Source organism: Cyclopterus lumpus, chromosome 23, assembly GCF_009769545.1.
Source record: "Cyclopterus lumpus isolate fCycLum1 chromosome 23, fCycLum1.pri, whole genome shotgun sequence".
Classification (NCBI taxonomy): Eukaryota; Metazoa; Chordata; class Actinopteri; order Perciformes; family Cyclopteridae; genus Cyclopterus; species Cyclopterus lumpus.
Genome location: NC_046988.1, coordinates 9,853,876 through 9,881,839, shown reverse-complemented (window position 1 = coordinate 9,881,839; position 27,964 = coordinate 9,853,876). Strand labels below are relative to the sequence as shown.

General features: G+C 41.6%; 1 protein-coding gene across 1 annotated transcript in view; it reads left to right on the top strand.

The window, feature by feature from the left end:
• The first annotated feature begins 22,690 nt into the window (after nucleotides 1-22,690).
• The window catches only part of pdzrn4 (PDZ domain containing ring finger 4), a 32,273-nt gene continuing 26,999 nt past the window's right edge, over nucleotides 22,691-27,964 (top strand). Inside the window, exon 1 of the mRNA XM_034526407.1 lies at nucleotides 22,691-22,759. Within this exon, the coding sequence (XP_034382298.1) occupies nucleotides 22,691-22,759 (69 nt within the window). The remainder of the gene's footprint in view (nucleotides 22,760-27,964) is intronic.

The window sequence follows — 27,964 nt, the reverse complement described above, 5'->3', positions numbered from 1 at the left end:
ATTTTAACTCTGTTAACACCTGGAGAGAATCAGGCACTCATCAAAGCAGAGACATTTCAGCTTCACAGGGACCATTTGTCAAATAGACAACATAGGGATGCAAACGCAAGTACACACATTTGTTTACACATATGTGCATGCAGACAACACAGTACACACACAGGCGGACACCTAAACACACGCGCGCACACGCGCACAGGGAAATAGAGTGATTCCTTTGCCGCCATCTGTCAGTTGTAAGAGCCTCAGGGGAGTTAGGCTGCAGACTGCGCCACAGTTGGGTGCTAAAATGAACACCATAGCAGATGCTCGGTTTGCTTTTTAGCAAGTTCCTATACCAGCCTCCAAGAGGGGACTGCCAGTTTCACTCCACATGAGGATGCTTACTGTGCTCCCACCATGCAATAATGTCACTTATTTAATGACACCCCCGCAAACTGGTTGTAGAAACATCTGTGCTCTGTTTATGCTTGTCGTTGTGAGGGATGGGCTGCATGAGGTGAACAAAGTTAAGTCAAGATCTACAGAAGAGAACTCAGCGGGGGTGGTCTGCACTGACTAAACGTTATTTTATACACTGCAAACACTGTTTTTGTCAAAACATCACATTATTTTAAAACAACAATAATTGCAAAGTATTCTTGTAATTATTATAAAAAATGTGGCTATTTGGAAACAACGCAATTAACGTAATATCACAAGATAAAGAAATTGTTGTGTCAAAGTGGTTAATAAAGAGTTGCCTTTTACACGCATGCATTTTCAATAGCATTGATTTAGAGTTATGCTTCTGGTCAGCTGAAAAAGACCAACACTCACTGTCTACTGTGTCTGGAAAACAAGGTTGAGGAGATCGGTTAAAGTGAATAAAAACATTAGTTTAAGTGAGTAAGTTGATAAGATGAGTAAAACCAAAACAATGAGCGAAAAGATGCTAAGAGCTGAGGGGATGATCATGCTCTTGTCAGGAGGAGCAACTCTTTTCACATTGTACAGTCATTATACCTTAATTCTGATAGAAAAATATGAACTAAAGCAGCTTTTTCTTTTTTAAATACTCAAACTTTGTGAGATGCCAGCGCTCCATTACTATTGGGGAGGATGGAGAAGACGGATGTATGGAGGGAACACTTTGACAGGTTTGACGAGCATGACATCACCACCTTATTGTAAAGAATGCCTCTTGGACAAAAAGAACCATGTCTTATCAATTCCCAGAATAAATTATTCCACAGCCTTGTATTAGTCATTGACGGATGACACAGCGAAGCCCCTCTTTCCTTTGTTCCCGAACATTACCCAAATTAGCTCGCTCCCTGCTAATGTCACCAGAGTACCTGTGTGGGGGCAGATTAGTTGCTGATATCTGTTTGAAGGGGTACGCCTTTAAATAAGCCTTTTCTTTACGTGACATACAGTTCTACTTTTGGATCAATTTATTTGGATAAGAGATTGTATGAAGCATGGTGTCAAATACGTTTTAGATCTGTGAAGTGGGTGAGCAATTAGGGATTTAATGTCTTTCGGACACTTCACAAGGACACATTTGTTTTCTATGTAACTTGGAATAAAATGGGAAATGCAAAACTTGAGTTAACGCCGTTTAAGTTTGGCAATATTTCCATCTAAATTTCTATATCCATATTGTACACGTGTCCTGTTTCTGTCAAACAAAAGCTATATGTTCAACCTGACCTTGAGTTGACCATGAGTTGTCTCAAGTTTGTGCTATCAGTTACTTTTCGGAGACTGTGGCTCGACTAAAATGTCTTGTTTTGGAACAAATCTCTTCAAATACACCAGGCCATTCATGGGTCATCTCACAAAGCCACCAACTGGTGTGCTTCAAACTTTTGAGCTTGGTCTATGATTGGGTTCACATGACACCATGTTGTTGTCTCCTCTCTTTCTGCTATACAGCACGAGCTGGACGAGTAAATCCCACAAGCCAGAAATGTATAATGTTCTGTCTCAAAAAACCATTAACCCTTTGCACAGTGAGGCTTCACCCGTCGATTCCAGACTACCTTTTGTCAGATTTGATTTCTGAGCCCATTTCGTACACTCTGTAAAATGTACAGGACACCACACTGTGCGTTTTGAAGGGATGAACTGATGACCACAGAAAGAAAAGAAAACAAATTAAATATACGCACACACAAAACACTCAATCGCTCACAATAACTTTTAACCATAACAAAAGAAGCAACTGGGGCTTGTCAACCTCTTGTGACCAGTACATGGTTTCCTTTCCATGCAAAAGCTGAGTGACAATCATGGACAGAGGGCGTGACCTCAGTGTGTGAGGGAACGTCAGGATATGGTGAAAGGTCAGAGGGCAGGGGCAGGGGCTTTAGGGTAATAGGGTCAGACAGGGATATATTACTGTCGCCTTAATGCAAAAGACTCAAAGAGCAGGGGGACCTAATATTGGTATCCTCAGTGATCTAAACATGTGATCTTAAAGGTTTTTCTTTCTGACCTATGACCTGTTTATCATTCACTTCATTAATACACTGTACTAACCGTGATTGTTCAGTTCGTCTAATATTGACCAGCCTGATGTCACCAAATGGCGTAAATAACACACCGATTTTTTAAATTCACAGTTATAACCACGTGTTTAAAACTGCGACTGTGCATATCTGTACGTGACGAGTTGACAATGAGAACGTGGCACAGCATGCAAAATAGTCCTGAAAAGCTGCCATACGCTTCCCTGTGAGATCACGTTGCATTGACAGATAGTAGTACAGTGTTGCAATGGTGTTAGCGGTTTTCTTATCTTTATTCTTTATTTGGAACCCCATTAGCTTCCACTATTAGATTCATGTTAGCTTCCAAAAAGTGCTCATCTTCTTGAGGTTTTGTGGTATTATAATCTAAGCTTTAACATTGTCGTAGAATTGTTCAGCACAGAGTGTTCTGTTGATTGATTTGTTTTTGGTTGTGCAGTTATGCAATCACATTTTAACAATAATTAAAATGTTGACTATTTATCCCTGACTAAAAATACCCTTCTGGTGTGAAAAGGATGCAGAAATACCAGCTGAGCAGTGCAATTATTTAGTGACCTTTAACCTTTTAGAATGACCCCAATCATATCTGAATTTGTGGTACAACTAACCAAAAGTAATTACAGTTACTGAGACATTTCACTGGCCAATGATCCAGCCTTTATCAATAGATTTGAAAGGTTAAAAGCTTTAGAAAACGGATGGTAAAATACACAAAAGGCATTATTTATCCCATTTACAGTGTCGCAAACACAATCTTGCACTCTTCACAGATTGCTTCATCTTGCTCCTTCCCAACACATTGTCACACACAATTTGAAGATTTCTGTTTGCAGATAATGGGGTAATCTGCGAAATTCTCTGCGCAGAGCTTGTAACTGAAAATCTAACGTGGCACATGGCTGACAGATCACATTTTGGCTGCTGATCGGTACAAAACCGTTGCTGTGCATCTGGACCTTTTTGAAACAGTTCTTAATTAGAGGAAGCATCTGGATTAAACAGCCTGGGAAAAAAAATGAAACGTCAGGAAGCTTTGACATTTTTTAGAAAGCTTCCCTTACAAGACAGGATTCAGACAGATGTTTTGTTATGGGTGCATTGATGTTGAACAAAAAAACAAGTCCATTTCATTTATGGAGTCCAATACGACAAATCACAAATTTGCCCCAAGGGGCTTAACAATTCGTACATTATACAACACCCTCTTCCTTAGTCCCTCAATTTGAGTAAGAAAAAAAGGAAAGCACGCAGGAAAAGCAACAGATGGATCCCTCTACCAGGGCCGACAGACTGTACTTTGAAATTACAGTCGGCTAGCCTCAAAGCTTAACTACTGAACGCTGAGATTGTTTCTTAAACAAAAAGAGGCAAGCCTAATATGGTATTGAGTAACAGAGTAAATAAGTGGAAGAGTGTAGGCATTAAAATAGAAAAAAGGGTGGACAGCGGTTGTCGATCACGCAGTCGACAGGCAGTCCATTTCTATGAGAAACAGCATACAACCTTTCATTCTGTAATGACTGTTATTTTTATAAACCTTGCCTCAACTAAACATAGAAATTGCTGTTCAGAGGAGCATATTTGCATGTGCAGTGAGGAATAAAACGGTGACCCGAAGACCCCGAGACGGATGAATGTACCGGGCTGTGGTGTGGGCAGCCAGCCGGAGAAGCCTGCGAACCAGCTCCTCAGACAACGAGACTTGCAATTATCTCCACCGCAGGCCAATCAGACACACTGCGCTGAAGCAAGAAGACCACAATCAATCTCCAATGCTTGTAATGAGAAACATATTTTTCTCTTGCCAGAGAAAAAGATAATCAGCAGCTGAACGGAAGGGTCAACAGGTCTTCACTGCAAGGATGTAGCGAAACAAATAACACAAATCTCTATCATCCTCCACAGCTCCAGAGCTGAATCTTTAAACAAGGTTACCTTCAAACCTGCAGACCCTGAACACAGCAGCCGGCGGTGGTATCGATCACTGAGTGTTTGTGTACCAGCAGTTTCCCTATGTACCCTATGTAAAGCATTGATTTGAATATGTGAGTTTAGAGAACATGGTTCACTCTAACACTTATAAATGCAGGAGGAATGGGCCTATTGTGCTTCTGCAGTGTATCCCAATATTATTAAGTAAAGGATTGAAGGTTACTAAGTGCTGTCAAAATGTGTTGAAGGGAATAATACATTTTCACATAATTACTAGATTTCTAAATGGACTAAATTAAAAAAAAGAAATCTAAAAAGAAATTGCTTTTAAGATTAACTTGAGGACCAAATATTGAAAGAGTATTCAAGAGAATACATTAGCCATGTTGTTAAGAAAAAAAATCAGTATTTTGGTTCACTCATTATTCATTTCAGTGCCCTTTGAGTTATATGTGTGCACTGTACTTTGCTACATAATGTAATGCTTTGAGTCATTATAGCCTACGTAGGGAATATATAACCAATACAATCAGACATGCTGGTATCTCTCAATGGGGTTTTAATGAGATACAGTATTACTCTTAAAAATCCCAATACACTCTTACACACAATACTTTGCAGAAAGACACTGCAGTTCAATGTAAAAATGTGATATTTTGGGAAATCCATCCATCCATCCATTTTCAATACCGCTTATCCTCATTAGGGTCACGGGGGCGCTGGAGCCTATCCCAGCTGACATAGGGCGAAGGCAGGGGACACCCTGGACAGGCCGCCAGTCCATCGAGGGCAATTTTGGGAAATATGCATTCAAAATATGAAGCTACAGCAAGCAGCTGGTTAGCTTAGCACCAAAACAAAATCACCACTTAAAGCGCCCCGCTTAAGCTTGCAACTTGTATACCCGTTTAATCAGTATTATCTGTGAGATTAAAAAAGATATTCAACAAAATAAACAAGCCTTCTATCATGTTAATTTGTGGGCTTTAGAAGTTTGCTAGCAGCTGAATTGTGTTAGTCTTGGACTAAACCAGGCTCACTGTTTCGCTGTTTCTAGCCTTTGTCCCAGACTAAGTTAACAGATTGTCATCTAACACTCTGCAGGAAAGCTAATGTAATTCCAAGAATGTCAAACTACTTCCTCAACTCTCAAAATATAATTATAAAAGTCCCAGTTTAGAACAAATAGAACACTTGTTCTCTGCGTTGGAAGAGAGCCAGGCGTGCTCTTGCCCCATTTCCAGTCTTCGGGCTAAGCTGGGCTAATAGGCTGTTGGGAAATCAGAGCAGTATAAATGTTGACAGTGAATATGCACATTTCCCAAAATGTCGCCCTATTTCTTGAACACATTTAGCCATTTAAACAAACTGTAATTTTAATCACAGCTCTTTAATAGTGTTTGTGAAGTTTACCACTGAAAAATACCCTCTGAATCCCACTGTGTCGTTTAATGGGCTTAAGCTTCTCATGATTGCTTACAAATTGCTTTAAATTAATTAATATTATATAATATTAATTAATATATAATTTAAATAATTACATTAATTTGTAAGATTATATCATTTATGCGGTGTGTCTCTGCATGTAAAAGTGTGTGTAATTCATATGTTTATGTACGTGTGGGTGGGGGCTGATGTGAGGAATGTAATGCCTGTTTTATTTTTTTATTATTTGTGAGATGGAGAAGAAACCGATTACAGATAATTGGAATCAGTAATTGAAATTTATGTTGCCACTTAAATTACCCTCTCCAATTTGTATTTGGCTAATAAGAGGAATAAAGGGGTGCTCTAAGTTGGAAAAATATTAAATCCTATATAGTGAAGCAGAAACACGTGTTAAATAATACAACAAATCCATTTATTATGCTCTTCTGTTTTTTATTGGTGTGGAAAATCCAATATCTAATTTCTCATATCCTGCTGTGTGGCCTTTGAAGCTTTTGTAATTGCAAAACAGTCTAAGTCTTTTCACAGAGTTTTCAACGCAGCTACCATCAGAGGTTTTCCTTATGTTATCTCTGCAATTGTCAAATAGGTTACAAAATATGACAACATTACGCACATATAGATGACAATGAACACAAAGGGTGGATGTGATGTGTTTTTGAGGTGGCCTTCTTGTTCATCTGACCTCTCTGTACTCCCAGTTTATGACCTGTCAAAGGATACAAAGGCTTCTGACCAAAGCCATAAATCCAAATTAAACACTCTGAAGGGAATAATTGGAGCAACCCTATTATTTGTTATTGAGGGTTTTTTGAGATGCTACATTTTATATTTGACAGTTGCTTCATGTGCAGGACAAAGAGGTTTTGCATTCACCGTTGTGTTAGCAGTGGTGGAGTAAAGACCCTGAATATCTTCACCTTATATGATCAATGGAGATCAGAAAAATTAAAAATTAAAAATTAAACCAGTTCTGTGATGGGACCACACCTGTGATCCAACTGATTAACTGAGTTTATGAGTGTTAAGGGCAGACAACAACGGTGGCTAAAGATATTGTTCAGACCGCTTTCAGAACAATAGAAACACTAACAACCAATAGAAATCCATCCAAATGGACAAGTCGTCGCATTCTACATGGCAGCTGAATTGCAGAAAGACTGTTTTGCATCCTTATGATCGATAACCAATGAATCAATTAAGAATCGGATTATTCGTATGTTGCATCGGGCGAGTACCGGGGGCACGAGCTAATTTGGGTTGCACCAACGTGAAAAAACGTTGATAGTTAGCAACATTATCCAACATTTATAAAGTACTGGATTTAGCTTTTGTTTATCTTACTCCTATTATTAAGAACATGAATGAGAACAATACAAAAGCGTGCTGTGCTGCATAGCAGGCTCTCGCTCTTTGCCAGCTGTGCAGAGAGAGAGAGAGAGAGAGAGAGAGATGCTATTGATTTGAATAAGCAGCCTACACAGTTGCTGATGTATTTTTTTATTTGACAAAGGCAAGAAGGAAAATCAAATCCTTTATAGTCCTTTATTGTCATTATAGTTAGCGTTGTTGGTGTGGATGGCCCTTTTGAACTCTTAACAATTATTACCGTAAGGATGGTTTTTTTACGGCTGCACGTGGGTGGTGTGACTAGCGCCGTCACCTCACAGCAAGAGGGGGCCAGTGTTCGATCTCCGGTCCCTCTGTTTGCAGTTTGCCCGTGCATTAGCAATTGAACCCCTGCAGGTTCTCCGGCTTTCTCCCACAGCTCAAAGACATGCAGCTTAGGTGCATTAGGAGACTCTCAATTTCCCGTGAGTGTGAATGGTTGTTTTTTTATATGTGCCATGGGATAAACTGGCGACCGGTCCTGGATGTACCCTGCCATCGTACCCTGTCAGCTGGGATCGGCTCCAGCCTCCCAGCAACCCTGAATAGGATAAGCGCTTTGGATAATGGGATTCCACATTGTTACTTATTTGGTCGTGAATATTACATTTTATAGAGAACTTTCTTAAGATTTGAAACAGAAATTTCAGTGGTTTTTAACCACTAAATAGTCCCGAACACTTTTCGCACAGCTCTCACCTTTCGACAGATGTTAGTTATAAAGAGATAATATGCACGAATAGGATGCCCATACATTACAAGCACACTTAAATCAAATTATCAGGAGATCTCAAGAAGTGTTGCTGGCACAAACCCCTTGCTGACAGCTAAAGTTTTGCTCTACAACACTGGCAGGGTGTCATTTCATGTAGCCTTGTTTATTTATTGTCTACAAAGTCTGCAGCAAGATAATTGTCATGCATTGGAAGCCTGGGAGCATGACGGGCACAGATAGGCACACCATATATACGTTGTACTTGATACTGACAGAGCCACTGCTATTCGTCTCACCCAGAGCGGGACAAGCCAACCCTGTCTTTTGATCAATGGATTTTTCATCCGTCCATCTTTCTTTCTTACCATCTCTCCCTTTTTCCTTTTTTAGACACTACTCTTTTTTTTTTTTTTACGTCTCGTCTCTTTATGTCTCTCTGTTCTCTTTTTTTCTGCAGTACTTTTTCTTTTATAGTTTCCATGCACACCCGCCCCAGACTTGCTATTATGTGAACCATAGTGGTCAGTAAGGTTAAGTACATCATATAACCTTCTAAATCAAGATTTTAATGGTCAAGCCATTTGCTATTGCACTAATCCTTTGTTCGGATATCATTCATACAGCACCACAAAACAGAACACGGGATGATACAATCTTACAGAGCGGAAATGACATGATTGCCTTTCATAGATTTGTAACCAATAGGTGTTTCATCACAGAAGTACATTTACTCTGGTTATTCCACATACATGCTAAGAAATGCGTTTTGGACAAATACAATGTATACGTCAGTTAAAGTTACAGTCTTGGCATCTGATGTGAGTCTAAACAACTTAGTATTATAGAACATAATGCAATCTCCAATGCTAAAGAATGCATCAGAGAACAATCCCTTTTTATAAGAGCATAATGTTAGCACTCATTTGGTGGTTGCTATAGCAACAATAATAAAAGATGTGATCTGAAAAACTAAATGGCAAAACCCTCTCTAAGTAAGGTCTACTTGAAGCATGGTCACTTGTCATTCTAAAAATACTTTTTACCTCACGGTGTATTTTCTGTTGAAATGTTGCGACAGGATGCTGAGGTTAATGACCTTCAGTTGGTTGGAGTTATGATGTCCACAGGCTGCATCAAGTTATAACTATTCAGATGATCGAGGGCTGTTTGAAGGTTATTGGAGATCCGGGTCCGGGATCATGCTTTGATTCAGTTGGTGTGCTTTATCAGCCTAGAGGTTTTACCAAAGATACATCCACAGCTGCCACTACCATGTGTTTCTTTATATTATATTCCCACTCCTGTTGTTTGGTTGGACGTGGTTGCTCTGAGATTTGTGATGCAACTTGTACTCAAATCATTGTGTGAATGACATAATATTTAATCAAGGGAAATATTTGCCCGGTTAACGACTCAGAAAATGAAATCATCTTGTTTTTATCAAACATAACGTTTAGTACTATACACGCTACCAGTCCTAGCTGTGGAGACATTGGTACAGCTATCTCTTTATAAGGCATTGGTAGGTATATGTATTTCAATTGTGCTTTTGTCTGTATTTTTATTCTATGTAATTGTTTTGTGGTATCTGGACCTTGGAGTCTGAAATAAAGTTTGATTGATTGCTTGATTGAATATAGCAGGCATTCCATTATATTTGCTGTCATTGTACGAGAAGACATCTCTCACACATCTCATGGTATACCTCACATACTATCACTTTTCATTCACTGGCTTTCAGCGTCAGTAATAAATAATCATATATAAATAATAAATAAATCTGTTTAATTTGTGGCCATTCGCTCTCTCTCTCTCTCTCTCTCTCTCTCTCTGTCTGTCTTTCTGTCTCTCTCTTTTTTGTACGTGTTTTTCTGAGAAAGACATGGATGGAGGCATAATGCTTGGAAAATTAGAGGTTGTAATGGCTCGGGAAGAGACCTGGCCATAGAAGTGGCCTGTTGAATGCATCTAATATTCTGTCATTAAGGGCTGTTATATCAATATATAACTATGTTTGGAATGATTGGCTTTGCAGGGACCTTTAATAGAGCTCTTCGTATTTATATCCTACATGGTCTAAAAGCTTTGAGTGGTCTTGGTTGCCACTGCAGCACTTGAAGACACTCATGGATGCTGCGAGTCCAGACCCAAACATGGCCTTTCAGATCAAGTAACCACACAAATAACATATATAATCAGCAATGTGATTGGACTTATTCATTTCTCATCTGGTTACTTCAAAACATGTCAAACCTGTTTTTTTCAATTTACCTGCATCATATTGCTCACACATTGCTATATTTTCTTTCCAATCTATGTTAAACCTCATATAAAAAGCATGATAATCAAAATCAATCAAAAAGCCATTTCTCACTACATTAATAGGTGGTAATATCAGCAGTGAAAGGGGCCAGAAATGAGTCAGAGCTTGCTCAAATATTGCTTCACACTGTGCTGCAGCTGCACAGTGAAAAGGCAATGTGAAATATGTTTGGAGCACACTTCTAGAGTTCCTGTAATGAACTGTATTGAAAGCTTGGTGCCTCACACCACTGTTTAACACACCAACACAGTAGAGTAACAGTATTAAATCCACGATTGATGGCTGATGAGAGCTCGTTACCATTCTGGTAGTTTTACTCAAGATACTGTGTGAGGACAACCTAAACTCGAATGTCTTCTTCTAAAACATTTCACGTGGTGAGATTCTTTTTTAACAGGTCTTAGAAGAAGAAGAAACTTCACTGAAAAAGAAAGGATGAAAGGTTGAGTGGTGCCTTCTGAACTCTGACATGTTACTGACCTTGTGTCATCGTGGATCCACTAAACAAGCTTCCCTCTCATGAGATTAAGCCTTTTAAGCATTTTGATCTTTTTGATCGAAGAGGACCCCCGCTGGGACACGGGGTGACCCTAACATGCCCTTCTGCTCTGCTCTGATGAATTGACCACGAAAGGTCAACAGAGAAGAAAGTGCTCCTTCATGACAAGAGAGCCGCAGATTACACTGACGAATCAGAAAGTATTTAACAAACACATGATGTGATGCACCCCTATCGCCAGTCTTAGGATCCGTCCACGGTGCTTAATGAGGTATGGCTGTGAATTAAAAAATGTTTAACTAACATATCATTTGAAAACAACCTAATGCCTAATGTGGCTCATTGTCATTCCCAGAGGCTCGGTCATGCCGCATGTTACTGTGTGAGATGCACCAGGCTTTCAAGTCAATTCTGTGTAAAATCATCTGCTTCATCATTAGACGCTCAGAGAAAATGCTCCGGGAGTGTAAAGAACGTAGTATAGATACCAGAAGCAAACACACGCCTCGTGGGTGGGACTGGTGGTGGATGGGTCGAACAAAGAACAGGACCTCCAGTCCTGAAATACGTTGCAGAATTAACGTAGGGAGTTGCATTGCTTAATTAGGAAATAAAAAACATTTATCCACGATTCTTCCATCTATGATGCCATTTCCAAAATGCTTCCTTTCTTATATGGTTTGCTTTCCTGATTATTTGGTAAGTATTTCCTTTTTTGTGTCCGCTGGCAAAGAGAACAACAATAGCAAAGCTTACTGACAAGTCAACAGGGCATGCCGAGGACCAGATGGACGGTGAGCTTCTAGGAGTGCCCACTGCTGGAGGGGCTGAAGTTAAAGCCTTTTTGTGCTACACTGCATATTTAAAGGGAGATTACAGATTCCATTTCTCTGACGTTCTCCCCAAATCAGAGGGATTTCAGTTGCAAAGACATCAGCAACATGTGAATATTTACAGTCTCAAATAAAGAAATGCCTTATCCATTCTGTGAAGGTGACAAAGAAATTCACAATGCATCCCAAACATTTTCCGTCACATGTGCAGGTTAATTTTACTGCTGTGACACTGACTTTCAGTCAGGTACCACTACATGGAGAAACCTTATTCGCCTGCCATCAATATATATATGACACACTGTCCAAACACACTTGACATTGCCTCTTTGTCATGTTTGTGGTTGACTCCCAGGTCAAATCAAACCAAAATGATTTGACTTTCCTGTGGACGAAGCAGAAGAAGAAGAAGTGTGTTGTTTCATCCGTGCACCCACACAGACAGGTACACACATCATTATAGCACAGCTCCACCATATGAGGCTATTTCAGTGACAGATCTTTGCTTAGTGCTCGTCTGTCATCAGCTCTGTCATATTGCACGGTTGCTATGACAACCACAGCACGGTGTCAAGTCAAGCGATAGAGGTAACAAATACGGCCCTATAGAGCCAGGCACCCTACTACTTTTAAATGAGATTGATTTGATTAAAACATATGGCACATCTTGTGCATGTGTTAATTCTTGAATATGTGACCAATCATAGGCTACGTGACAGGCTGATATGTCTTTAACAAGCCGGTAAAGTCCTATGAAATGCTTTGGGCAGCATTATGACTTTGACTATTGGTATGTACCAATAAAAACCTACACTGACCTTCTGTGCTTTTCCCCTGTCCACGGTGGTTGTAAAAAGAATGGTTTGATATTGGATCATAAACAACTGACAAGGCTGCTGCAGGATTAGAAAAAACAAAGAGATTTATAAGGTGAAAAGAGAGCTGTAAACTTGTATCTCTATCCTCGTGAGAACTATAGTGTTAAGGCCTGGTCCCACTAGCTGTGAACTTCGACCTGGGAATTCGCGCCTACCGATAGCGAGCTGCCTTGACTCTGGTGCCACCTTTTTGTTTCATCACACTGAGCTGAGCGAGCTGGCTGTAGACATGTCATGGCAGCTCGTAGCAAGATGCACATCTCCGCTGCTCTGGTGTGTTTTCTGCGTAAGTCAGCAGAGCTAAAGACTTTCACTTTAATTTTCACTGGCCCGCACTTCTTCAAATAACTAATTTAAGTTAGGGCTTGGGTTCAGGTTTGAATTGGATTCAGGGTTAGGGGTCAGGGAATAAATGTAGTCAATAAAATATCCTCACTGATCAACAAAATTGTGTGTGTTTGTGTGTGTGTGTGTGTTTGTGTGTGTGTGTGTGTGTGTGTGTGTGTGTATGTGCATGTGTGTGTGTGTGTGTGTGTGTGTTGTTGTACCCAATAACCTATTATGAAAAAGTGGTCCTCCACAATTCTCATTAGCATTGTAAAGACCCAGGCCATCTGATACTCGCATCCCTTTGACCTCTGGGGTCATAACAGAGCTGGTGTCAGAGCTTTGTGTGTGTACCAAACTGTCTGTGTTCAGTCTGCTTTGAACCATGAAGTCTATATTGTATGAAATGAACTATGTCAATGCTAAACAGATGGCATTTTATTTTTTACGTGTAATGCTTTTTGTCTTTTTGCTTAATTTTGACTTTTATTGATTCATGTCTTATGAAATATGGGACATTCCTCCTGAAATAAAACATTTAAAACATCACTTCTGACAAAATGTTTTCAGGCATGAACTGTTACTGAATAAATACTTAGTGCTCATGTTGGTAATTTTGGGCTTTTAAGATCAAAATGTTTTCTTTTCACACGTAAATACTATATATTGCAGAATGAAAGGAACCCATTCAATTCTCCTCGTAAAACCATTTTTTTCCCTTCGTTATATGGCCATCGTGGGGACAGTACAATTTTTATTGGTCACTTTTGGCGAAGATTGGGACCAGCAGGGTGCTAAAAACACGCCCAGTCAATCAAGCAATCAATCACATTTATTTGTGTGTGGATCCTTTTGGAGACATGCTGACTCAAAATATCTGGCAATATTGTGAGCATTAAAAAGAAAGCAACAGCAACAGGGAACATTTGTCGACCCAGTCGCCCTGTGGCTCTCCAACAGATGTAACACAGAAAATAAAAAGCACTGTGGGATGGGTGGGGTAACAGATCAGTGTGATGCGGGGCTGCCTAGATTTGTTTGTCTGGTGATTTCATTACAGTCATGATGCAGCAACAACCTACTGAACTTTTTGCTTGTCCTTTTCTGAAAGGCTTCCAATAACACCATATTATCATCTGAAGATACAATACATTTGACCTTTTACCTTCATTGACATTTCACATTTTAACCTTACAAACGTACAGTATAAGTAGCATTCTGAATAAGAAGTGTAAATATTGTCAGACATTGCACCTACATTGTAGGAGGAATGGGAAGATTATAATGATTCAAAATGAATTAAATTGCTGTAATGTCAACTAAAACAATGCACATCACTGGCGATTTAAGAACTCAACAAATGATTTTATCACATAGACATTAATGTCTGCGTAATAGAAATCCCCTGCAGACAGGCTGTATAGATTTACGCAATATAGATATGTGTTGCTTGGGATTTGCCAAATGACTGTATGTTCTACGATCTGCACTTTATTGAGCACATTGACTGTAAAGCCAAGCGCTGCCAGTTAGCCAGCCACACCCTTAGCCACAGAGAGCCCTGGATCAATAATGTGTCCCTATTCACTACACATGACTCCTGTCGTTATGGACGTAATGTAGCACACACAAAGTATTCAAATACAAACTTGATGTGGGCTCCGACCCCCATGTAAAGGAATTGACAAAACATCTGTATATAAGTAAATGCAAATAAGCCACAAATCGAGCATTCATCCAGCAACTAAGAAAAAGCTTAATTGCAAAAAAAGAGAGAGAGAGAGTTTTTTTTTCTCCGGTTGCAGATGGAGCCATTGCTCCCACTGTTTTTTTAGCTCTGACCACACCTCAAGTTGGCACATTGACTCAAGGAGCACCGTAATATACAGACATAAGGAGGATCAGGGAGACAATGAACACTTCCTTATCTTCCTGGCAGGCGGTAGCTTGTCCTCTGTTCGGATTAGACAGGAAAGGGGGAACCAGCTGCTGGAACCAGGAAGTGAGACGTACGCGACATCTCGGGCCCCACTTCGAGCTCAGTGGTTTATGACTAATCTTGTGTCCTCTGACCGAACACGCTCTGTCTCTTACATCGCTTTATCACTGTGTGTGGGCGGCCAGATTAAGGCCACATTAATGCACAACAGGGAAGCCCTTTTAAACCCAGCCGGCGCACCGATAACAATCGAAAGGGCTATTCTCCGCCATGGGAGGATGTGCTTGCAAAAGATGTAAAAGCAGGAGTAGTGGGAGGCAGAAAGAGAGTACGACTGTGAAATAGTTTTCAAAAGAGAAATAGTTTGCCTCCCAGTCATAAAAAAATTATTTGGTAAGTTATTTTTGCTTAACATGCCAAGGTCTTGGTTGACAAAAGCACTTTCACATATTTGATATCCTAAATTATTGAACAACACACCTTTAATAAACATTTGAGTTGCAGCCTAAATTGGAAATACAATGTTGGGTCTCAGTGAAGAAAGAAGTTTAAAGTTTACCTTTTCAGAGTGTATTTGTTCAATATTAAAAGCATAATATCAGAGATAACAATTAAAGATGAAGTTGTACATTAATCTTATTCACACTAAATTAATGAGATTAATGTATTACTTCTAAGAAATCCTAGACCTCGTAACTACATAACTTTTTGACTAGGGTTTATCTAGTCCTGACATTGTAGTTTTAGCCATAATAGAGGCCTGGCTCTATGGATAGCCATGTCATTTAGTCGAACGGTGGGTCCATCACCTTGATACAGAAAATAATAACTGATTTGACATGGACTTTTGAAAAGATATACATGCTCAAAGAATGAATCCTAATGACTGGGGTGATCGACTGACTCTTCCTCAGGCACTGCTCAATGAGGTTGACATTCATGTTTTTTTTAGTGAAATGTCTAGCCAACTATTGGATGGATTGCCATGACATTTGGTACAGACACACTCAAATCCCACTCAGGATGAATTCTAATAACTTTGGTGATGCCCTGAACTTTCATCGTCTCATAGTCCTGTCAGAATGTTTTTTCATTTTACGACCAAAATACTTGCATAATTAACTACCATCCGCCTCAGCGGCACTTAGTGTTTAGAGGTAATTAGCAAATGATAGAATGATAACACCCTGAACTTAGATGGTGAACATCGTAAGCATTATACTTGCTAAACATCAGCATGTTAGCATTGCCCTTTCCTTTGAAGCACGTTATAACCCTTTTTTGTAACCCTGTAAGTGCTGTTTGTGAGTATATTATATTGTGTTAAACCAAATGGGAGTTCCTTGGTACTTGTGTTCTGTAGATACCTGACAATACCTTTACAAGAGAGACAGAAATGTCAAGATGGCACAAGCTAGTAAATCTCAGGTTTCTTTCTACTTCTTCAATATTATGCAGCGATGATACTGATCCCAAGGTTGAACGACAGAATTCAATGTATATTTTTTGCAAGGTGGTATTTTTTTTATTTACACCCCAATGACACAATATCTGCATGCTTGGCCAAGCATGGCTCCATCCTTTATCCGTTAAGCCGAAGTATGGTGTGTCTTTGTGCTTCTTGGTCAGCCTTTGAAGTTTGAGGTTAAGTCTTCGTATGGAAGTGTCTGCATGTGTGTGTGTGTGTGTGTGTGTGTGTTTGTGGGTTAGAGGCTGGCCTTGTGCCCTCCTGTAATCCTGTTAAGCTACTGGACAATGGAGGAACAGCTGGCTTGGTCTTCCACCGCTCTGCATCAAGTGGAGGAGAGGATGACGTGCACAGCATTCAGATGAAGAATGGAAACTAGAATATGATGGACAGATCCAAGTATCTATTGGTCTATATACTCCGTGTCCATCTACCTATCTGTTCTGTCTTTCTTGCTCCCTCCTGGGAGTTGCTTGTGGTGCTCTTAACCCTGGTGCTCCATCCATTCTCATGGTTCAATACTGGCACAGATGTTGTGGAAAGATTAAGAGGCCCACTTGTGCCATTAGCACAGAAGCAGGACCTGGGAGCAGCAGGTGAAGACTTCTTTAATCAGTTTTATTGGAGCTATGCTATTGGGTTAACACATCAGGGGCAGGCCCAGAGCCCAGCAACACGCTTGTGTAAATGTGTGTGTGCACACCCTAAGGCTAGGCACAGATAATGTCTGTCTGTCCTTTATGCACACACACACACACGCATGATGTTCATGGGTGGAACCTGAGACTCAGCTGTGTGACAGATAATCTCCAGTTGGTTCAGATGTTGTAATTAAGTTATCACAACTTTGATACACTTTTTTTGAATGGATGATAACCATGGTATAAATGATGAAAGACAATAAGACTAAGAGTCACACATGCTGTGTAGCGGCTGTGTGAAGATGCACTTAAGCACAGTGGTGCTTGAGTTGAATGCCAACATATGCATGCAAACATGCTCAAAATGACAATGTTTATATACTTTATATAATGTTATGTTACTTGTTTAGTACGTAATTAGCACAAAACACAAACTACATTTGAGGCAGATTGTATTTTGTCATATTACTTAAAGCCAATGATGGTACAACGTATTAGAGAAATATATTTTCTAACCAAAATTCATCTTGAGGAAGACATCAACATATGTACCAAATTTCGAGTCAATCCTTCCAAAATAAAAACCCACATTTATGATCCAGAAGAAGATAGTGGGTCAATAAAATCAGTAGGAAATCGTGTTTTCATGTCATTTTGGCAGCAACACGGCCACTTCTTTCAAAAGGTAAAATTACTTTCACTTGAACAAAGGTCTTCCGTGCTTCGCAGTCTAATTCTAAGTGCATTCAAGCTGCTCAATAGCCAAAGGAAAGCTGTGGAGGGAAATCTGAACTTGTGTCCCAGTGCCTGAGGACAAATCCATCCTTATGGGCTACTTGACCCTGCTCAGCGTGGAACGTGGTGTGAGGTCAGCTGGTCAGACGCCAGTGCGGCTGCTCGCTTATTGAGTAAAGAGACTGTCAGGGTCTCATATTGCCCCCGGTCATGCTGTACTGTGGTGGTTAAGTTGCTATATTGAATATAGTGAGCAAGGAAGGGGGGTAAACGCAGCCTCTGGGTGTGCGGTCACAGCGGTTCAAGAAATGTTTCCATTTGCTTTTCTAAATCGCCTTGTTCATTGAAGCAGTGACAAAGAAAGTGTTAGCGACTGATTCAACAGTGATTTGACTTGTTTTAATGGCTGCCCCGGTTCGTCTGATGCCAAGCTCTGAGCGCTTTCATTATCGCACACTTTGTCTGTTTGTGTGTGTATGTGTGAATTTGTGTGCATGTGTCTACCTCGCTTTGCCCGACTGCTCAAAGGAGACATAACTAAGATTGGACATTAAAACACTCTGTTTCTACGACAACTCACTAATGAATGATTTTTGCCCAACTAGCAGTCGGAACATTATGAACAAAAGGTCCCTCTGTGTTTTGTTGAATGGATCCCAGTTTTGTCTTTTCTTTACTTTTGTGTGCTTGACCGCCTTTTGTTTCTCTTTTAACTCGGCTCATTATTTGATAATTAAATGACTGGAGTCACTCGGGCTCTTCTTTTTTTCCATAGTCAGTCGTTTTGCTTCAACAATTGGGATCAGGAGACAATGAGTGGAGGACAGACAGTCATTATGAGGATTGGATCTGAACGCTGGCCTCCTGCAAAGTAATTAGACAGTAATGAATAGTTACAATGTAATTACTAGAACAAAAAACAGAAAAGGATGCCGCTTTTCGATTGCCATCACGTACCATCATTTCCCCTCGGCCTTTAGCTGCGTTCTGTAAGTAGCACTCTAATCATGTTTTTACCCAGATGAATGGTTCAGAGTGTTAAATAATGTATGGGTTATGGCTATTGAGTCGGCCTCAGGCTCTTCTCACGCCATTGGCTTTGAGACGCCCGTCTGTCAGCAGAAACGCTGTTGTTTTGTATTGCTCTTTCCAGACATGGCGTGACATCTAAAAGTGACTTTAGAAGCAAACTTTATCACTACAGGTGGTTGAGAATTAATGTAATCTCATTACAATAGCCATTTCACAGCAGATTGGACTACTAGACAAAGCTGTCTATCATTTTCTCAGCATCAACTAATTGACGATTAACATCAGAAACTATTCATACAACCATACACAATGTTCTTCTAGCCCTGTTTCTGACTTCTCTGAAGTAGAATCTGGTGCTGTTTTTAACATCAACAACCGAGATCAAAAGGATGTTACATCAGATCGCCATTAAAACCCCGCAGGTGTTTTCAGTCTGCCTGCGCTTACGTTGCGCCTTGTCCGGGACGCGTCCCCATCGACGTGCTCCGAGGCAACTTTGTGAGGGAAAGGTTTCCACTGGTAACTTATTTCACAGCAGTTTGTTGGTATTCTGCAGGGCAGGCCGCCGAGCCCAGACCGAATGCGTGATCATTGTTCCAGATTAGATCCACTCTCTACGCATGACGCACCGCTCTGTCTGTCATCAAGGGAACTGTGGCCTTTGAACATCTCGGTGAGGTATTCACGCAGCTGTAATTACCTGCTATGCCTAGAACTCTAACTTCTTTTAGAGTTTTCTTTTTCAAAGTTTATACTCAGATTTATTGTAGATTTAAGACTGAAATGGCTCAGAGCTTTCCTAACAAGTTTCTATTTTCAGAGAGGAACGTGCAGAGTGGCCAATTTTCTTTCAATCACAGCCATATATGACATTATGCTAATGCGACGTTTCAGACTTCCTTTGAAGTGTAACACTTTCCCCCTGCAGCAAGCTATTTTTGGTTAACCTTTCACTGACGGAAGATGACGAACTTTACCATAAAATATGAAATGACCAGTACAGCTGTTTGAACCCAGCTCAGCCCTCCTCACCCTAAAGTTAACTTACCTGTCAATGAATTAATTCAACATGCCACTTACAGGTATGACACCACTCTGCTGCTGCATTGCCAGTCCAGTTGTCAGACATCAAAGACGATGAAATGCATTTTGTTTGTGCAATATTCTCCACACAATTTCTGCAGGTTTCAAATCCCACATCTCTTAAAGTTATACGAGTCTCTTCAATTTTATATGAAAACATGACATCTGTCCGTGGTCTCATGTATGCGGAGGCAATAGAACAGGATGATGAAATGAAGGAGAGACATTGTCGAGATGATGGAAAATAGGTGATATAAACCATAAAAAAGGATGGTGATAGGCCATAAATGACCACAATGATGTCACCTTCTGTAGAAAAGCCTTGCATCCCAGATTTCCTTTCCTTTCAGAGAAAAGTCAAGGAATAGGATGGAACATTTCGCTTTTTTGTTGCATGTATATGTGGGTGAGAGTGCATATTGTTGTGTGTTCTGGAGACACATTTAGCTCTCTGTGTCCATCAGCAAATCCAAGTTCATGGACGATCACAGTAGCAGTTCAACCAGTTATTTCTAATCCCATACTGAGAATGCAATAAGTAGCACTATAAAAAAGAGTGGGAGAGACTAAAGAAGATAATCGAAGAACCCTCAAATTCATTAGGGCGATGATGTCACCCCTGAGATGCCGCCTTCGGAGGTCGACAGAGAAAGCGGTGACCTCATCAGAAAGGGACAAGAGTGGGCGGAGAGAAGGGGTTAAGTGTTATCTGGGGTGCCGTATCGGGTTCTGCTCTGACGCCCTTGACTGAACCACCGTGGTCCTTGTACCTGCATGGTGATAAGGAGGATGACGCATCTGTGCTCTCTGCTCATAGTCTTAACAGTAACGGCTATTCGTCATGCAGCCCGGGTGGAAGTTCAATTTTGTACCGTTAGTCAGTCAAATGTATGCATTTCATTGTGAAATGAACATACTAAAGTGTGAACTACTAACCTCTTGTCAAGATATGATTACTCAAACTTAGACGTGGAACATAAACACTCACGGTGCAACACTTTGTTGAGCATTGAGCGAGCGATGTCTGTGCTTCCCTTTGTGACGGACGTCGAAGGCCGTCCTTGCAAATTGAACTTCCGTCAGGACAAAACATGTTGTTTTGTAATATTCATCCTGACATTTTCATATGATATATTTTTAGAACACAAACAGATATCGTGCTGTTGTTGGACACAGAACACAAAGTACGAAGTACAATTCATCATTTCATGTGTTTCTGTGAGATCACGATGTGCTCATGTTGACAATAGGCCCACTTTCTGTGTGGGAAATAGCACGTCTGGCTTACCTAAAGGGTGAAATACAAACTAAACAGCACTACCAGATCTTTAAATTTGGAAAAGACAAGATGTCTTAAATAATGAACCATAACCAGCCCTATCAATGCTGTTTTTCAAATGCCTAGCTTCTCTTGCCAAAAATGCAGCATTATACAAGAGATGCAGTATGAAAAGTGTGGAAAATTAAAACTTTTGAATGTTTTCAATGTTAGACCAAGACCTAACTTTAACCAAGTGCTGCCAGTGCCTCAACATAACCATAAGAATGTTCATTGACAACTGCTCATTATGCTGATATAAAAGGTAATCTGGGGAACATTACATTTCTGTCAAACTTATTATAGTATATAAATTATAGCAATTTAACATGTCAAATTACTATAATTTCTAGTGTAACGGGGATGTAATACCTTCACTGTGCTATCAGCATCCCAGAGTCTTCCATCCAGCTCCCTCACTCCCCCCTCTGTCCGCTCACCCCCAGTGGCGAGGGGCCAGTTGGGCTGGAAGCTAATTTGAAGCCAATCAATACCGGCCTGTGTTTCTTCCTGTGTGTGTCAGCCCAGTCCTGTGCCCTTGTATAGCTGTCGGCAGAGAGAGGGAGCATCTGTTTGGTGACTATCACTCTCTGACTGCAAATCTATGTTGGCCACTAAACCGCCACCCCTCCAACCATTGCACTGGATGCAAAATGTCATCTGATTGAATTCAAATTAGATTGATTTCTATGGCAAATCCAGTTGTCAAACGTGGGCCGCAGTCAAAAAGCCCTCTCGGTAACTTGATTAACTGCAGGGGTGGCATTTGAACTCCTGTTTTTGTTTTTGATTCTAATGGAACTTCTTGCATTGAAAAGTAAAACAATGTGCATGCTGCTGAAATGTGTACACACAGATGACAAACAGACGCATAGAAATACAAAGACAGATGCACGGACACAGACACACGAGTCCTTCACGTCGCCTGCGAGCTCCAACACTGATGTTCAGATACCGAACGAGCCCAAGATAAGACCAGCCCCCCCCCCCCCCCCCTCTCCCCCCCCCCCCCCTTCCTCAAACAGCCAATCAGGACGCGGTCTGTTCGTGAGCCGGGGAGCGGGAGCGGGCATGTGGAGGCAGCCTGCCACAGGAGAGGAGGTGTGTCTCCGTGAGCCAAAAGTGTGTGCGCGCACCGGTGCGTTGCTCACACTGGGAGAGGAGGTGGCGGAGAAGAGAGTGTATGAAGGCATGCGAGGGAGAACCAAGAGAAGGAGTGACAAGCGAGAAGGGAAAGAGAAGAAGCCAGGTGCTTTTGCTCATCTTACCACTGAATAACGCCCCGTCCCCGTCCCCCCTCCATCCCTCCATCCCTCCCTCCCTTCACACTACACACACCACAGCCACAACCTCTACTAAAGCAGTGAGCTGACACACGTGGGCGTGTGCGCGCGCGCGCGTGTGTGTGTGTGTGTGCGTGTGTGTGTAAGAGTGTCTCCTGCGCTCGGAGCCACGGAGGGGATCTCTGAGGATACACGGATGAGACAGAGGAGCGGGGGAGCCGAGGAAGAGGAGCCCGAGCGCGTTTCGCCCCGGGGGGGAGCTCACACGCACAGCAGACAGCGCACACTCTCCAGCGGGCACTCGGCGCGGTTTCCCTGACAACTAGAATGGGCTGCAATTTGTGCACCTTGCAGAAACGGGAAGAACACTACAAACTGCTGTATGATATTGCACAGGTAAGTCAATGATGAGCGGGATGAGCTTTAACGACGGCCAAAGAGGCAAAGATGATGATGATGATGATCATGATGATGCTGATGATGATAATGGCACTGGGTGATTTTGAGAAGAAAGTGTGACAGAATCTCACAAGAAGGAACTGAGCAAAGTCATTTTTGAGAAAGGCACCGGGCAGGTTGAGTGAGGAAACAAGGGGTGGAGGACATGAGAGAAATATAGTACAATTAGTTACTTCCTAGCAGCTAGAGCCAGAGTGTGTGTGAGTGTGTGTGTGTGTGTGTGCGTGTGTGTGCGTGCGTGTGTGCGCGCATGTGAGCGTATTCCTCTCCATCAAAGTGAGTGGAGCTAGTTATTTCTCCTCAGCAGCAGGAGATGTGAGTACAAGTTCAGCTCTTTTTCTCGCGCTGGCTCCGGGGGAATTCATCACATCTCCTCTTGCCTGTGACTGTCTAGAAGCATTACAGTTCAAAGAACAGCCAGCAAATGTGTTATGCTGTTTATCCTCTCTGTTGTCTGTCAGAGCTGGACTTTTTAACGTTTTACCCCTGCTTGTCATGTAAAAATACTATGACGTTTCTGCGATGTTAATGAAAGTATTGGCTCTGGTATTTGGCACTTTTATTCATCAAATTTCCTCACGATATAGACAGAAATCCAACACGAGAAACCTTTTGACTGATGCTCATGGTTATCATCTCCACAAATGATCATATTGTCATAACGAGCAGTAAAACGGTGAATGTTTAACTTGTCGTCTTGTACTGGGCTTGGCTGGAATGTGTTGATTAGATAGGAAGTGTCAGCAAGTGTGGATTTACTGATAAACAGATACCTCAGGTGTTGTTGTGTGTTTGTTATCTCTGAATCCTTTTGGAAAGCTGTCGAATCGTATATGAACAGGTTTCATCTGTGAACTAAATTCAAATACAGAGGAAGATAAACGGGGTGAATTATTGGCGCGTGTTCTCTCCAGCAGCTTATTGTGGGGAAACACGTGCTCTGGGTCTCCTCTGTTGTTGATGTACAGGATGGGCAAATACGTGGCCAGCGGCGAGGATTCATTCATCATTTAGTATCTTACACGGTTACAGACAAGCGGGGAAGAAACTGGATACAGCTTAAAGAGCATGAGCAGTTCTGTTTCGTAAATGATACTGCAGCATCATATCATAAACCACCGTCCGATGTGTGCAGACGCGTCAAAAAAGTGAGCATTCATAGCACTGGTGGGAAATCAACTCTTATTGTGTCCAATGACAGCGAGGCTGGTGGTTTGATGTTGACGATTGTGTTATGGGCTCTCTAAAATGTAAGAAATGATCACAACCCCAATAACCTCAGTCGCTGCTACGCGCTGTTCCCATGAACGTTACTTACAGCGCTGCAGTCTCGAGCTCATTACGCTCTCTGACTAAATGCCCCAACGCCTTTTAATGAGATGGTGGATGTCTGTGTTGTCTGCCTGGGTGGAGTTCAAGAAAATGAGCCTATTAGTTAAAGGAAACCTGAAGAGGTTCGGCTCCTTTCATACCATTGAGGGGAATTGAGTAAACTGGCTCGAACAAAGGGAGATGTTAACCCACAGAGCAAAAGAAAAGTCATTGTTTTGACATGTAAAAAAAGGATGTGGCTGACTCAATTATACAACCATCATGTCTGTACAGTAAAGATTTAGCCAGAGCAAACAGCCCTGGCTTGCTTAGTTTAGCACAATGCCTGGAAACAGCTGGACACAGCTAGATTGGCTCTGTACTAAGGTCACTTCTCAGCAACTCTAAAATTAACCATCTTGTTTGTCAAATCCATATCAAAAACTGTGTACTTTCTAGTGTTTCCATCCCATATGCTAATTTGACTACTTTGTTGGCGCCAGCAAAACTGTCCCTTTTAAGTTTGTAAGAGTGTGCGCTGCTTAACATGCATACTATATAGGTTATATATTTACTGGTTTATCTTACAGGAAAAAAAGATCTAACATAGCCTATTTATACCAGCCAAAGCTCAGGGAATATTCATGTTGCGTAACATAACAGCAAATGCATGATTGTATCATAAAGCGTGGTGATTTTGTGGGGAACATATAAATGACCCTTCGTTTCCTCCTATTTCCGCATCACACTGTAGGTGTCCTGGCGCTGTGGCAGACATCCAAGAATATTGTGTGTGTGTGTGTGTGTGTGTGTGTGTGTGTGTGAGCAAACCCACACTGTTAAGCGCTCTGCAGTATGTGACAGTCTGTGAACACCTACGGTTCTCATTACGAGTGCAAAAGAAAGAGAGAGAATAGAAAAAAAGAGAGAGAAAGAGAGCTCAGTAAGTGTGTCAGTGTGACTTTGTCCCAAAACTCGAGGCTGAGGGGATTCTACAAATCCAGAGAGACTCCTCAACAATCCCTCTGCCTCTCCTCTCTTTTATCCTTCCAGACTCATTTCTTCTTCTCTCCTTTTTCATACTTTCTCCTTCTCCATAACCTTCATTAGTCTCTCTCTCCCCCCTCTGTCTTTTTTCTCTCTCTCTGCAATCTGTTTCTCCCCTCTCTCACTTTACTTTGGCACACGCCACAACACTACAGATACTCGGCGTGTTTTTGTTCTTTTGTACTTTCATCGGTGCGACGCGATAGGACACCACCTGCTCATTATACCAGTGAAGAAGCAATGGATGCTGATAGTGTTGCTGAAGCAGGGATGGCAAAGATGGCCCTGTGTGTGTCTGTCTGTCTGTCTGTCTTGGACCATTGTGGTTTCTTTTTAGAGCAACAAGACATTACAGAATAACGGATTGATATTGCTCACATTATTTTCACCCATCCGATGGCATCATCAGTTTAAGTCTTGATGTTTTGACTTCCGCCTTTGGGAGACAGTTGCAGACCGTTATTGAATGAACTGTGTTTTTTAGAGTGCTAACAAGCAGTTAGCAAGCTTGTTGGCCCGATGAGTGAATGGAAAATAAAAGGATGCTCGTGGAGCTATCGCCACTGACTAGCACCGGCATGGTCCACGCAGTGCGTAATTATGAATCCCACTGCATTTCTTGGCAAGACCCGCTCTGCGTAGCTGCTTGAGGCAGAGACGATTGGTTGGAATTAGGCATTGGCATTGAGTAGTTATGGATAGGATAGCCCAATATTCAGCTCAATATACTTGCCCAAAAAAAAGCAGTAGGATTCATAATGACGCCCCAGCGGCGGCTGATTTGTAGCGTACCAATGCCAGCTTCAGTTGTCCTTTTAGGGAGACTTTTCCTTTCAAATGGTAAATCTCTTTTGTGGATGAAACAATGACAACATGGATTGCAGCTATTTATAAAATAATAGATGTATAGACTTTGGAACAGAACTGTTCAGCACTTTCCATTTAAAAAAGGTAACGGAGCATTTCAGAGGCCAATTCCAGTTGTCAGCCCGCAGGCCTTCCTTGGTCCCTCCCACACCACAGTGGCTATCTCTGTTCACACAGCTGCAGCATTCTGACAGGACCGCCGGCTGCACTACCCCTGCTGCCCGCCGGCCACTGAGAGAGTTATGACTTCCTTCAGACCATTTACATTCAACGTTTCATTTGTGATTTTGTGCGTGTGTGTGTGTGTGTGTGTGTGTGTGTGTGTGTGTGTGTGTGTGTCACTCACACCATGGGGCCCCATTCTGGCTTTGGTAATTGCTATTCCATGTATTTTGCTTGTGGCTGTGTTAAATTGTCCCACAGCCTCTGGCCTTCAGAGCCTCACTGGACACATTTGTTTTGTCCTTTTAGTTATACTAAAGTCAGCACTATTGTAGCACACAACAATACACCAGCCACTAAATCCTCTGTGCGTAATCCTGCCCTGCATTTCTGCTAATTAATAGGGTAATGTTTCTTTTCCATAGAATAATTCCTGATTAATTAGGAGTCAAACAAAGCAATATGCATGGCTTGTTAAGAGCATTTTAGTCAGGTCTGGTTCATTTAATTTTGTGCCTTGTTAATGAGTTCATGAGTATTTTTTTTTTTAGCAACACCGTTTTTTTGTTTCAGGGTTGTCCTTCTATCGGTGGATCGTCGGTTCGATCCCCGGCTCCATGTCGATGTGTCCTTGGGCATACACTTAACACCAAATTGCTCCCGCAGGCTGTTAGAGTCCTGATGGGCAGGTGGCACCTTGCATGGTAGCCTCTGCCATCAGGGTGTGAATGAGTATATGATGACATGTACTGTTGGAGCGCTTTGAGTGGTCAGAAGACTATAAAGGGCTTTACAAGTGCAAGTCCATTTACCATTAACAATTGTTATTGGGATTTAAATTCAAATGCCGAACCCATGCACAAGGGATTCAGCGGAAACGATGCATGCACATATTGAACTTGATGAAGAGGACACAAGCTAATACATGCACACATTTAATGCCTTATGGAACACAATATATCTGTATTTAAGTAGTTTTTTCATAAACCACAGGCACAAGAGGATTGATCACCTTTAAGTGTGATTTCTCTTCCGTTGGTGTGTACGGTTGTGTCCCAGGCCAATATTTGGTGTGAGCCTGTCCTCCGGACACAGATGCTGTGCCACATGTCCAGCCTGTTGGACAGCATGAAGGGGGCTAGACAGTCACCCCTTTCATCCCGCCTCCCGCCACCACCTATGGTGTCCAGCGAGTGCCACACAGAGCAGGGGAAGCTGTGGTATGACCCACGCAGCCGTCACCTCCATATGGTCACCTTAGACCGCGGCTTCATCCAGATAAGGATGTGAAATGTGTCGGTGCTATCGGTTACATCAGCCTGAGAGGCAGAAAGTGGAAATGGAAAATCCACAAAACCACAGTCATCATGCAACTACAGCATTATTATTCCTGGGATAGAAAAGTGAATACGAAAATGCTCCCAATCTCATATTTAGCACATTTAATGAATATAATCTTCTGCTCCCACATCTGAGTGATGTTTTGAGGTTATAAAATGTGCTACAGAAGACCAACACGGGATGAATGGTGGTGGTATCACCTGATTCATCAGCTGTCTTCTTACCAGGGAGGAACAACACTGGTCCTGAACTGCCTGGCTCTGTTTGAGCTTTTTCAGAAAGTATAAAATGAAGTGACCTTTCCCTTTTTTTCCTGCATTTTTCTTCCCAACAATGTGTCTTTCTGTCTGTGAGGGTCAGTGAGTTTGACCTTTCCAGTTTTGCATTGCATGTCATAAAATAGAATTTCTCAAA